Source organism: Cyanistes caeruleus, chromosome 19 (genome assembly GCF_971803275.1).
Source record: "Cyanistes caeruleus chromosome 19, bCyaCae1.hap1.1, whole genome shotgun sequence".
In the NCBI taxonomy this organism is placed as follows: Eukaryota; Metazoa; Chordata; class Aves; order Passeriformes; family Paridae; genus Cyanistes; species Cyanistes caeruleus.
The window spans coordinates 1,670,986-1,684,592 of NC_141719.1; the positions used below are offsets into that span (position 1 = coordinate 1,670,986).

At 52.2% G+C, this 13,607-nt stretch overlaps 1 protein-coding gene across 1 annotated transcript in view; it reads right to left on the reverse strand.

Annotated features, from left to right (window-relative positions):
- DNAH9 (dynein axonemal heavy chain 9) overlaps positions 1 to 13,607 on the reverse strand; it is a 146,045-nt gene that overhangs the window by 108,032 nt on the left and 24,406 nt on the right. The window contains exons 23-32 of the mRNA XM_086857114.1: positions 11,325 to 11,477; positions 10,260 to 10,385; positions 9,279 to 9,518; positions 8,027 to 8,187; positions 7,033 to 7,189; positions 6,165 to 6,269; positions 4,287 to 4,444; positions 3,837 to 3,975; positions 2,158 to 2,445; positions 1,307 to 1,517 (exon numbers count right to left, since the gene is read on the reverse strand). Coding sequence (XP_086713240.1) covers positions 1,307 to 1,517; positions 2,158 to 2,445; positions 3,837 to 3,975; positions 4,287 to 4,444; positions 6,165 to 6,269; positions 7,033 to 7,189; positions 8,027 to 8,187; positions 9,279 to 9,518; positions 10,260 to 10,385; positions 11,325 to 11,477 — 1,738 coding nt within the window. The remainder of the gene's footprint in view (positions 1 to 1,306; positions 1,518 to 2,157; positions 2,446 to 3,836; positions 3,976 to 4,286; positions 4,445 to 6,164; positions 6,270 to 7,032; positions 7,190 to 8,026; positions 8,188 to 9,278; positions 9,519 to 10,259; positions 10,386 to 11,324; positions 11,478 to 13,607) is intronic.

The following is a 13,607-nucleotide window of genomic DNA, read 5'->3' on the forward strand; positions in this document are numbered from 1 at the left end:
ATTCCTCAGCTGGGCACAGCCTGGCAGCCTCTCCAGCACTGCCAGCACAGCAGCAGCTCCTGCCTGAGAGCATCACACCCAGGCTGGAGGGAAATGCCCCTCTCCAACCTCAGGCATCCACACCACACTCGGGTCTTGGGACTTGAAAGAAGAGTTTGGTTCTACAACTAGCACTTTTAGGATGCCCTTGTGGGACCTTTTTCCACCTAACATGTACAAACTTTCCAGCTGCTGGCAGTGAAATGAGTGACAGGATGAACTTGGGAAGAAGAAAAGGAGGAGCTGATCCATTAAGGGGATACATCCTCTCTTGTCAGACTGTGCTGAAAATGGCCTGGCTGCTCTTTGTCATCAAGAAATAACATTTTCAGGAATGGTTAATGCAGTAAATATCTGCTTTGAGCCATCAGAGAGGAGTTTTCTCTTGAAACATTAGAGGATTGAGAAGCCTGGACAGCCACCTGCCAATGTCCCTCCTGCTGTCCAGTGCCACCCACAGTCCCTGCTCCACAATCCCCACTGTGCAGCTCTCTCTGCAGGGTGCTGCCTACATCCCACACTTCCCTCTGTCACTTTGATTTAGGGTGCCCAATCACAATTAAAAAGGAATTAAGCCTGGCACTGGAGCGGAGCAGGGGGCAGGAGGGGTGGTGGCAGAGCAGGGGAGGTGGTGGCAGCTCCTCTCCTGGAGACCTCTGGCCGAGGATGATTTATGGAGCTGTCCTGCCTCACCTCCCCCTCAGCTCCCAGAACACAGGGAATCAAAGCTGCCTTTCTGGATTAGTCACAACCCAACGTTTTCACTCCACATCTCTGTAATCTTTCAGCAGGTTTTAAATGCTCATTTCATCCTCCTCAGGAGCAATCAGGATCAACAGCCTGGCAAACACGGTGTGCTAGAGATCAGGCAGGGATATTTAGTGGAAAAACACCTCTCAAAGGCTGCTGGGAGTGTCCAGCCACAGCAACCTGGCCATGGCACTTTTTGGGGGGCCCCAGTGCAGAGCACAGGGCAGGAGGGAATTCTCTTCCAGCAGCAGCCCAGCCCCAAAAAACAGCCTGCCCCAGTTAGGAATTGGGAAGCGCTGGTGTTAATGGACATGATAATTATCCTTATGGCAAAAGGATAAATTCCCAAAAAGCTGTGACACCCTGCATGTCCTTCCAACAGCAAACCCTCCCACGGCTGGGAGCAGCACCTGGGCTGTGAGACCTGCACACAGAGACCCAGCATCCTGCTGCCACTCAGGAGCTTCATTAAAAATACCCTTTTTATCTCCAAATTCAGCCACAAAAAGACATTTACCATCCTTCCACTCTCGTGTTGCTGGGTTGATGATGCCGAATAGCTCATCGTTGGTGACCGCTTTGGGGTTGAGGTCTGTCCAGACAGGACGGCGCTTCATCCTCTGGTAGGTTCTGTGCAGGGACCTCAGCACCTGAGACTTGCCTGTGCCTGCAGCACCCACCAGGAACACAGAGTGCCTCACACTCAGCAGCTCCTCCAGCTGCACCACCTGGGGAAACACCCCCAGGGCTCAGACACAGAATCTGGTCTAGGGGAAGGAGTCCCTGCCTGTGGAATGAGGTGTCTTCTAAGGTCCCTTCCAACCCAAACCATTCTGTGGAGTTAGCTCTTTGGGCCTCCTGTACAGTGATTTGTGACCCAGACACACAAAGGGATTTGACCCCAAGTTTGGTGTGGCCACTCCAACCGTGATGGGTGAAATCCTGAGCAGGAAAGCCTCCAGCACTGCTCACATGTGACAGCCACCAGCCAAGGAGGCTCTGCACGCTGGGGGCTGCATGTGCACGAGCCTCCAGGAGTCAGTCTCTGTCAATGCAGGGAAGAGGATTTAGGAGCAGGCAGACCCAGCATAACTGTTCTCCATCAAGGTCTGTCTGCAAGAGGAATATTATGGCTGCCCCATCCCTGGAAGTGTCCAAAACAAGGTGGACAGAGCTTGGGAGCACCCTGGGATAGTGGGAGATGTCCCTGCCCATGGCAGCAGGTGGAACGAGTGGAGCTTTAAGGTCCCTTCCAACCCAAACCATTCTATGATTCTGTGACAGTGCAGAGCCCTCTTTGAAGAGGGCTGAGAAAAGCCAGCTGAGCTGCTGATGGTGCAGGTAGAGCAGAAAATCCCTTGGCCTTACTTTGAGAACAAAGTTTTCCTCGGGCTGCAGCCGCAGCTCCAGCACAGCCTCCTTCACCACGGCCTCGAAATCCAGGTCGCGCTTCCGAGGCACATCCAGCGCAGGGAACAGGTCCCCAATCAGCCCCATGAACACTGGCACATCGTCTGCCACGATCTTGGGGATGTTAAAGTCCCGGAGGGAGCGCATCAGGACCTGCTCCTCGGGCCGCTCGGGGTCTGCGCGCTTCAGAGAGCCGGCCACCACCAGCACTGACTTGATGGCCCGCAGACCCCAGTCGTAGTGGTCCTACAGGAGGGGGAAGAAGGAAATAAAAACAGGGTTGAGTTAATGCCTAGACAGTTCCAGGTGGGGTAAGAGCCAGCAGTCCCAGCTGCCAGACCAGTCAGCGATGGAAATGGAGCCAAATTCTTTATTTGTTTTGTGGCCAGAGACCTCCACCAGCCTGAGTCACCTGGTGTCCCTTTCAGAAGGTGACTTCCCACCAGGGAGAGCAGTGAGTCACATAATTCAGCTGTCCATGCCATCACACGGGCTCAGAGCTGGCCCTAAGGCAGCAGTTGCTCTACCACTCTGGAGACCTAAGTGACCTTTTCCCCTAAACCCTAAAGCACTTCGCTTGGCCTTTGTGCAGGTTAAGCAAGGCCTGCCAGAGCCCTGTATCTGCAGGAGCTACTGAGGTAGAAGGCTTGTTAGTCCATTCTGAGGCCTCAGACACCCAAATTTCTCCATCCTGCCCATCACCAGGCTACCAGGGACATTTGCTCCTGGGGACAGTTCTCCAAGCAGGGGCAGGGAGGGCACTGCTGGAAAGGAATCCTGAAGAGCCGTGAGAGGAACCCTCAAGCCAAACAAGTCCATCTATTTCTGCCCCACTAAATCCCTGCAGAGCACAGCCCAACAGCTTGACTGCTTCATGTGGGAGGCCACAGGGCCTCCAGCTGCACAGCACAAAGTTTCTGTGAAAGGCAGAAACCCACCCAAGCTCATGCTGGCACAGCCAAGATCAGGTTTTCCATTTGGAATCCTGATTCAACTCACCCCAGAGCTCTGACCTATGCAGACAAGTTAAAATCTGATTAACCAGAATTTTGCACTGCAGGTGACCTTGCATGGTCAACACTTGACAAGAAATAGAACTAAGAGAGGAACAGTCATCATGAACCCCTTGCAGGCAGGAGAATCAACAAGGAGCTAAGAGACTGGAAAGCAAAGGGTCACTGAATGCTGCCCCAATCATGGTGGCATTTGAGGCTTTTTAAAAATCTCCCTCACTAATGCAGTTGGTCAAGCAGATCCTCCAGGAGAGCAGTTTGAAAATCTCATTATTCTGGTGATCACAAACCCTCCCTTCTCCCAGCAGTTGCCACAAAGGCACTCAATAACTAAAATCTGTGAAGCTTCAGCTGTGGAGGTGCATGGCAGAGCATCACATCCCTGATTTGGGGGATCCAGAGCAGAGTGTCACATCCCTGATTTTGGGGGTCCAGAGCAGTGTCACATCCCTGATTTTGGGGATCCAGAGCAGTGTCACATCCCTGCTTTTGGGGGTCCAGAGCAGAGTGTCACATCCCTGATTTTGGGGGGTCCAGGGCAGTGTCACATCCCTGCTTTGGGGGATGCAGAGCAGAGTGTCACATCCCTGATTTGGGGGATGCAGAGCACGGCAGAGGGCTCACCTGCTTGGACAGGAGCTCCTTGCAGAGTTGGTAGAGCGTGATGAACTTCCTGGCTAAGGCCCGGGCTTCGAGGAAGCCCTCGGCCACCAGCATAATCTCACAGATCAGCTCAAAGTCTGGCACCACCATGGCACAGGGCCTAGGGAGACAGGCAGGAAAGGACTGACTGCAGAGCTCAAGGCCAGTGGATTTGTAGGTTTATCTTGCAGGTGCTCTCCAGTGAGCCACTGGAGACTCTCCCCAGCTGCCCGCAGTGCCCTTCCCATGGCATGGGACAGAGCTCCCTTGTCCTCCCTGTGCATTTCCTGATCCAGACTTGGTGCACAAGGCTGAAACCATCTGTGAATGCCCAACGTGAGGGAATTTCCCAAGAAAATGAAGCCTGGATGCTCCAAAAGACAATTTCTGCCAGTTTTATTACACAGGTCACAAACCCTGACCTCAACTCACCTGAAGAGAGCTTTCAAATTCTCAGGTAGCTCGGTTCGTCCTGCATAACCAGGGTTCATGGTGATGAAAATCCCCACTGAGGGGACTAAGTTAATGTCTTCTCCAAGAAAATTGAAGGATTTCTTCTTCTCCCGGATTGCATCCTGCACACTCTTCACCTAGGACCCAAGGGCATGGTGAGTGCTGGTGTTCAGGTGTGAAAAACCCCGGACAGCACTGCTGCCCTCCCTACACCTGGCCCATAATGAGGCTTATCACTGCTCTGGTTTGGGTTTTTAGTGACCATATAAAGCTTTTTATACTGTTTGGGGTAAATCTGTGTGCCTCCCATCATAATCCAACTCTGACAAAGCAGCAAAGGGCTGAAAAGACTGGGCAGCCAAACTGGAAGGAGTTGCAAGAGCTTGCTTCATAAGACACTTGGCTGGTCTTTTCTACCTGCCTGATTGCAGCTTTGTTCTGCTCATCCCTCACTTTCCAAAGGGAGTGAGTCCATTAGAGCCAGACCACCTTATTCCATTGGATGGAGTGAGTCACAGAGCCACCAGGTTGGAAGAGACCCTCAAGATCATCAAGTCCAACCCAGTCCTGACACCTCAACTAAACCACAGCACCAAGTGCCACATCCAATCTTTCCTTAAACACATCCAGGGATGGTGACTCCACCACCTCCCCAGGCAGATGATTCCAGTGCTTTATCACCCTTTCTGTAAAAAACCTTTTCCTAAACAGGAAAAGACACAGCAGACTTCACTGCCCACCTTCCATTCTGGAGTGCACCGAGGCCAGACCCTCCTTGCCCACCTTCCCAAGGGAGCAGTTCCCAGCAGCCAGCTCACTTCCCCGTACCTCCATCGAGGGAGGAATCTCTGCTGGCTGCCCTAAGCTCACCCCTGTTCACCACCTTAAAGCAAAGCAATTAAGGGAGTTTCTCTGTGCAAGGACCCACACCGACAGGAGCTGCGTGACTAAGGCAGCCAATTAACATCTCCATGGTTACCCTCTAATAGCAGCCTGATGGAGTGACAGCCCTGCCTTGCTCAGACACCACCTCCAGCCAGGAGCCACAGAATCATTAGCAGCTGAGTCATATCTGAGCTTCTTTTGTTCCGCTTCCCCTTTTATTTTAAGATCCTCAAAGATGTTTTTCAATGACAACTTTAAACTAGACCCTGATGGAAGGGAAATGGACAGAACACACAAACACCTGTACCTGCCTGGGATTTCTTTGGGACATCACATAAATGATGAGAGAAAGAGAGATGAGAGTGAGGAGTTCGTGGAGGGGTTCAGAACAATTCCTTTGACCAAGACATTTACAAAGTGTAGAAAATTCTGGGCTCTAGACTTTAATTTCTGCAATGCCAAGCCCCAAAGTGGGTCTAGGAAGAATTCAGCACCTCAGTCAAACACGGGGATCCCAAAACCTGCACTCACAGCTGACATTTGAGGCCAAAAGAACTCTGATGTTTTGGCAACTCAATTTTCAGCACTGAGATCCCCCAAGATTCAAACCTTTCTGGGGAAGGGAAGGGAAGGGAAGGGAAGGGAAGGGAAGGGAAGGGAAGGGAAGGGAAGGGAAGGGAAGGGAAGGGAAGGGAAGGGAAGGGAAGGGAAGGGAAGGGAAGGGAAGGGAAGGGAAGGGAAGGGAAGGGAAGGGAAGGGAAGGGAAGGGAAGGGAAGGGAAGGGAAGGGAAGGGAAGGGAAGGGAAGGGAAGGGAAGGGAAGGGAAGGGAAGGGAAGGGAAGGGAAGGGAAGGGAAGGGAAGGGAAGGGAAGGGAAGGGAAGGGAAGGGAAGGGAAGGGAAGGGAAGGGAAGGGAAGGGAAGGGAAGGGAAGGGAAGGGAAGGGAAGGGAAGGGAAGCTTTTCTCCACTTACCTGTACAGCAACCACAGAAAGAACCTCAACTGAGATCCTGTTAAATTCATCAAAACAGCCCCAGGCTCCTGTCTGGGAAAGGCCTTTGTAAATATTCCCACAAGACTGAAAAGAAAAAAATAAAATAAAATTACAAGAGTGAAATTACAAATGGAATCAACTCCAGCAAAAAATGGATTTGATTTCCCTGTCTGTTTATTTATAGCAATTTACAGTCTATTGTGGGTATTTAGAAAAGTGCACGGGAGCAGCAGGCACAACTCAATTATAATATTTATAGCTCTGCACAGTTTGCCACTTGATTTGCTAATTGCACTCTCTCGACATCTCTGCAGTCTGGTTCCATCCAAAGGTCACCTGGGCTGAGTTACTGACGGCCCACATCCATGAGAGACCTCAGCTGGATAAAATATGATCCAGGCCTACCAAAGCCACTGCCCATGGAGAGCACAGGGATCAGCCCCATGACCCAGCACTGGCCCCATCCCAGGAGAGGTCCCTGAGAAACCAGGAGAGGTCTCTCCCCATGCCTGGGACAGGCAGCCCGGGTAGACAGGTCTGGAGAGAGGGAATGGACCAGCACAGCCTTGGTCTGACTGAACAGGCCAGAATTTGTGAAGAATTTGATGTGCAACCTAACTGCAGAAGGGAAAGGAAAGCTGGAGCAGGGCAGAGAGCACAGCCCAGGTCTCTTCCTCCCAAAGAACCTTGTGCAAGTCTTAGAGACGAAAAAGGAGGAGGAGAAAAAGCTCTTCAGCAGGAAAGGAGGCAGCAGGGATGTGAGGAGAGGGGATGGACCAGAGCAAGCCCAGCTGGGTGATTCCCACCCTGCAGGTCCCAGAGCAGCCCAGTCTGGGGGGAGCAGCACCTTGTAGTCCATCTGCTCGGAGCAGTTGAACACGTACACCATGATGCCCAGGGCACGGCCCAAGTCCTTGGTGGTCTCTGTCTTGCCGGTGCCAGCGGGGCCCGCGGGGGCCCCACTCATGGTCAGGTGCAGAGACTGGGTCAGGGTGATGTAACACCTGCACAGGATGAGGGAAAGGGGGAAAGTGAGCTGGGTGCCACTCCAGTGTGCTCTGCAGAGCCCTGCGCCCTCCTTTGGCACAGTTCTCTCAAACAAAAACACGAATGCATCAGGGTTCTCTGTGTGCTCTGTCTAGAGGTACAATTTAAATTTACATCACTGCAGCTGGCACCCTTCCTTGACCAGCCAAGAGAACTTGAGTGGCTGGATGCCAGAGGGCTGTTTGCTCTCTCCAAATATTTTCTTTTTCTCTGTTTGGCTTCCTTTTCTTGGTCTGATCAAGGATCTGTGAGAACAGGTGGCCCCGTGGTGATCTTTTATACCTTATACCGTGTGAGCATGGCTAAGCTGGAAGTCCTCATGGGCTTTAACAAGCACCTCTGCCCTGCTGAGACTTCTCCAGTGCATCACAGAATCAAAAAAAGTTGGAAAAGACTTTTAAGATCATCAAATCCAGCCATCAGGACAGCACCAGCACCTCGTTCACTAAACCACGTCCTTTAGTGCTACATCCACATGTTTTCTGGACAGCTTCAGGGATGGTGATTCCACCACTGCCCTGGGCAGCCACAAAAGTGAGCTGGGGGAGAGCAAACTTGGGGTAAATGATTTCATTACCTGAAGCTGGAATTGGAAGATTATGATATGCAAATTGACCAAACCTATAAAAGTGTGAGATCTGTGACTCATTGTCCATTTTGGGTGCAGCTCCTGGGGTGGCTTTGTCTGCCCTAAATGCACCTGAAGGCCCTTCAATAAATAGAACTGCTTTTCATTCCCTGAATTCTGTCTGGCCTCTGTTTTTAGGTGGCCCAGAAGGCTCTGGGGGGCTCACCTGTCGGTCAGGGGGGTGATGACGAGCCGTGGGGTGTTGCCCAGGTACTCGTAGCAGTAGAGGAACTGAGCGTCGCAGATGTTGGCCCAGCAGTGCCGCTCCTCGTCCGCCCAGCGGTGCCGCAGCTGCGACAGCCACAGGAAGGCCTGGGCACTGCCCACCTGCAACGTGCCACCGTGCCTTGGGGTGCAGTGCAAGATGGAACCGAGCCTGTATTCTACTGCCAGCTGTTAAAACCAGCTGGGGCAGCGTTCTTTATCTCTTCCACCACCCATCCTCCCTCCAGGGGGATATTTTCTGTCAATGGGCCATGGGGTCTCACTGCAGGACTGATAAAATTACATCATCCCATTGGAAGATGCTCCACCCAGGGGGAGGAGCCAAGCATTCCTGACTGGATATAATCTGAGAATCAGAACACCACAGGCAGCCTTTCTTCACTGGATCCCAAAAACGAACCCATCTAAACCACCAGAACCTCAGAGGAAAACTACACCCTTCTGCTTAAACAGAACCACATCTGTCACTCCAGGAGGACTGCAGCCACCATTTACTCAGACTGCCATCAACACCCTGACCAACAGGCTGTCAGGTTATATTCTGACCCTGCCACAGGGTTGCTTTTTTTGTTGGTTTTCCTTTTTTATACTACTGCATTTTTATTTTAATTTCCTTAGTAAATAACTGTTATTCCTATTCCCATATCTTTGGCTGAGAGGTTCTTGATTTCAAGATTATATTTCAGAGCCGGGGGGAGGGGATGGTTTACATTTTTATTTATTTCAAGGGAGGTTTCTTCTTTCCTTAGCAGAGATTAGCAAGGTTAGATGGGATATTGGGAAGGAATTGTTCCCTGGGAGGGTGGGGAGGGCTGGCTCAGGGTGCCCAGAGAAGTTGTGGCTGCTCCTGGATCCCTGGCAGTGCCCAAGCCTTGGATGGGGTTTGGAGTAGCCTGGGACAGGGGAAGGTGTCCCTGCCCATGGCAGGGGGTTGGAATGAGAAGAGTTTTAAGGTCCCAACCAATTCTGGGAGTATGTGATGAGGGCAGTGGTGTGGGAGTGGTGGACAAAACCCAAGGGATTCCCTGTGGGCTCACACCAGAGCAAGAAAGCTGCAGAAAAGAAAAGCCCAGATGCTTTTCCTTATGGCCCTGCTGAGCCAGGCAGTGCTCCCAGTGCCTGTCCCTGCCCTGTCACTCCTTGATCTCCCCTTCAGTGCCTAGCATGGCTCACACTGCGCTGGGAACACCCACCTTCTGTGCTATCATCTTTGCCACCACGTCTCGTGCGTGCACGTCAATGGTGCAGATGGTCATGATCTTCTGCCTGTCCCCCTTGGAGAGCTGCCCCAGCAGCATCGTCACCAGCGTGTTCAGCTGGGCCACCTGCTTCTTGTGGTACTCCTTCATGGCCTTCTCATAGCCTTCCTTCATCCTGGAGAAGGCCATGCCCACCTCAGCTGTCCACCAGATCTGGGTGCAGCAAAGAGCCACCTGGGGAAACAGACTGGCTCAACAGCAGGGGAACACCGAGGTTTCCACGTGTTTGAGAGCATCTGATCCACGGGGAGATCAGGGATGAAGCACCCCTGACATGAAATTAAGTTTTGTTATACACTATCACAGCAGGCAGGAGAGCAGGGATCCATTTTACATCCACTGAAATCCCAGCCTGGGCACATCCAGCAGCTGCTCGTCAGTGAATGAGCCCCATTCTCAGTGAGTGAGCCCCATTCTCAGTACCTGAGCCCCATTCTCAGTACCTGAGCCCCATTCTCAGTGAATGAGCCCCATTCTCAGTGAGTGAGCCCCATTCTCAGTGAGTGAGCCCCAATCTCAGTGAGTGAGCCCCATTCTCAGTACCTGAGCCCCATTCTCAGTACCTGAGCCCCATTCTCATGTCTGACCACATGGGAGGCCGAGCTGGAGACCACGAGGCTGCCAGAGGAGCAGCCAAGGGGCTCCTTCCTCTCACCAGGCCCCATCAATTTGTTCTCTCAGCTCTCTGGGGGTAGGGGCTTCCTGTGAGCCCTGGGGTGCAGCAGCCACTGCCCAAGTCCCCACCTGCCTGGAGCTCTGGTCAGAGCACAGAGCTCAGCCTGGGAACCCATCACAAGATGGCCAGGGGAAAGGAGAACTCACTCACCCTTCCTTTCCCCTGGGCAGCAAAGGCAGAAACATTCCCATCCCCAGCCAGAGACCCTGCTGGGAGCAGGGCAGGAGCAGGGGCAGTACCTGGGCAGGGTGGTCAAAGAGCCACTGGTCCCTCGGCTTGTCCTCGTACGCCGCCACAGCCGCGCTCATCTCATCCCTCACCGTGGCCCTCATGGTGTCCAGCAGGCGACTCAGCCACACCTCGACCTGCAGGAGGGGTTAAATCCCAGGATTTAACTCCTGCTGCTCCTCCTCGGCAATGAGGGATGGCAGGGATTGGGACAAGCAGCTCAGTGCTCTCAAACTAGCCCCAGGGCTCCTCCAAACCGCAGCACTCAGCCGTTTCTGCTCCTGCAGCATCAGCATCTCCTCCCAGACTCCAAGGGGGGATTTTGTGGAGATCCAGCTATAGGAGGAAGCAAACTGAACTCCACTGAGGAGCAATTCAGCTCAGCATGTTCCAGCTCCAGGCCATGACAGTCACCTGTGGGACTGGAGCACAATCTGCCCGCAGCAAGAGAACGCTGGGAACACAATTCCTGCTGAATTTAGTATTTCACAGGCAAAGTCCTCACTGAGAGGAGGGTTGAAAAGCCAAGTGCCATCACTGGGGAGCTCAGAGCTGGTATTACCTACTTCAGCTTCCTGAAATAGTCCATAGAGAAAAGTGCAGCTACAGGGGCAGAAAAGCTGAGCAGTATTTGATTCTTAAATTTTGTATTTCAACACATCCTATGAAATAAGGAAGATTTGGAAAACCAGGGGAAAACCCTTTTCTTTCCAAAGATATCTGTGGATATAAATGGACTAATTTAATCTGTTTTCAGTCTGCACCCCCTTCCAGCTGGGAGGGTAAGAGTAACCTTCAAAATGTCTTTAATTAAAAAAAAAAAAAAAAAAATTAATTTAAACTTTAATTAAAGTTAAAAAGCCCAGTATAGGCCACAGCCCTTCCTCACACCATGGGTTGTGGGAACCCATCCAGAGCAGGACTAGAGCTGTGCTGTAAGCAAAGATTAAGTTCCACACCACCTCTTCCAGCTTTTCTCACAGAGGCTGTGCAGTGAAACTCTGAAAGGGCTTGGCCAGGTTTGCCCAGCCAAGAGGTGTGGGAGCAGTTGGGACAGACAAGGTCTCCCCTCTCACCTGCCCGCTGCAGTCACAGGGTTCACTAAACTGGACATATTCCTCCTCTCGACTGTACATCCCCAGGCCAACCTTGGTGCTCTTCTGCTCAGAGTCCACCTGGAATTTCAGCTTGGCCAAGTTGTCAAAGAGTTTGGAGAGGTGATGCTGCACCTGCAAAAGGGATTGTGTAAACAAAGGGAGGGAGACAGGACAGGCAGAGCAGAGAGCAGCAAAGGTGTGACAGCCACAATCCTGCTCACAAAGCGTGACTCGGACGTCTTGGCAGCACCACATCTTCTAACTCACGGCCAGGATGCTGCCAACATGAGCCTCTTGCTGTCCTTCTCAGTATTTCCACTTACTTGTACTCATTTAGAACACAGGTAGGCCCTAGTAAATCCTGAGATCTCCCAGGCAGGGCAAAAAATCAGAAACCATCCAGACACTGCATGACCCCTGAATCCCAATTCCCCTGCACGTAGTTCTGCTCCACCCTACTCCCCCTTGTCCTGGTCTCAGCACTGGGAAGTTTTCCTCACTGGGAAACTTTATGGTTTTTTACCTCCTATAAATCAATTTTGTGCCAAAGAAAAGCCCTGAATTTTCCTCCATAGAGAAGCCAGATCTTTATTTCTGCCTGAGACCCAGACAAAACCCAGGGGCTGCAGCTCCTCCCGAGGAGCAGCTCTGACCTCTGGGACAGGGACAGAACCCCAGCCTGGAGCTGTGCCAGGGGAGGTTTGGGCTGGATTTAGGGAAAGGTTCTCCCCCAGAGGGTGCTGGCCCTGCCCAGGATCCCCAGGGAATGGGCACAAGGCTGCCAGAGCTCCAGGAGAGCTTGGACAGCGCTCTCAGGGTGGGGTTGTTGGGCCAGGAACTGGATTTGATGATCTTGGTGGGTCTCCTTCGAGTCCTATGGATCCTGTAATCCATAGGATCATGGCTTGTCTGTCCAGTTCTCATTCAGTGTCCCACAGAGGACTCCACCCCCTGCTCAGGAGCTGTCCCACAGGTGGCCACAGACCATTGATTCCTTCCCTGGCCAAATCCCAGGAGGTGCCAAGTGGATCAAGGAGCAATGGACACTCAGCTTCCCCACCAGGACAAGCACACATCCTTCCCAATCTTACATCAACCACGGAATCCTGTTTTACAGCTGCAGGTGGGCAGGCTCAGCAATGCCCACTGCCACTCCCAGCCCCTCTGCAGGGCCTTGGCTGTGCTCCAGCACTCGATACAATTCTGCCACCAGAGCCTGGAATGCACCTGAATCAGCACCAGCTCAATATCCAGTTCAAGTGGATAATATCATTGTCTATTTAATCCTCCTTTAGGAATTATCAGGCTTTGAAACTACAGTGGAAAGGCTGAGAGCGTATCCGTGTATGATCCTGCCTGACATTTACTTTGATTTTACTGCAAATAGTTTTGAATAACAGAAAGCACCAGGAATTTCTCCTTACTCCGTGGAGCATTTCAACACAGCAGCTTTTCTCTGCTTCCTGTGTTTTCTCTCTCTCTCTCCATTTTAAGCATCAATCAGCTGTGTGTTTATGACACTCTGTGGGCTGAAATCACCCAGCAGCAGCAAACAGATCCAAGCAGAGTTAAAGGGTAGCGGCAACAAGAGCATTTCCAAGCCAGCCCCATTCACGTGCTGACACGAACGCTGCAAAAAAAGCTTAAGGAGGCTGGGATTGCTCACTACTAAAAGGTGGAATAAGGAATTGATTCCTTACCCAACAGCCTCCATTTGCTGTGAACACGTTGATCTGGTTTACACAGCAACCTTAGGGTTAGTGATGCCTCCCAGAGCAGGCTGGTCAGGGGCTGAGGTTTCCTGACAGCAGCTCCTCCTGGAAAAGCAGCTGCAGGACTGAATCCTCTGAACTCTGCCCATGGGGAACAGAGGGTTCTGATCCCTGGGAATGGGGGGAAAGGGACTCTAAAGCCATTTCTTAAAACAGGAGGGTTACTGCCAGCTCCTCCTCAGGGTGAGCCAGCAGTCCTGCCCAGCCAGGAGGAGGAATGGTTTATCTGGAGAGATTCTCCACACCTGGAATTCAGACCCCATCCCAGAAACCCAGTGTAGGGTCAGACACCAGCTGGCCCTGACCACCAGCTGCTCCCCTCCTGCAGGCTGTGCTCCTCCCTGCCCTGCCATCAGGGCATCCCAAAGGCTCTGCAGGGGGAAGGAAGAGGCACCTACTGGAAATTGCCTCTTCTGCCTGAAAAACCAGCCCTCTACAAGCCACCAGTGGTCAACACTCCCACACTGGAACAACCAGGCCGGGGTTCTTT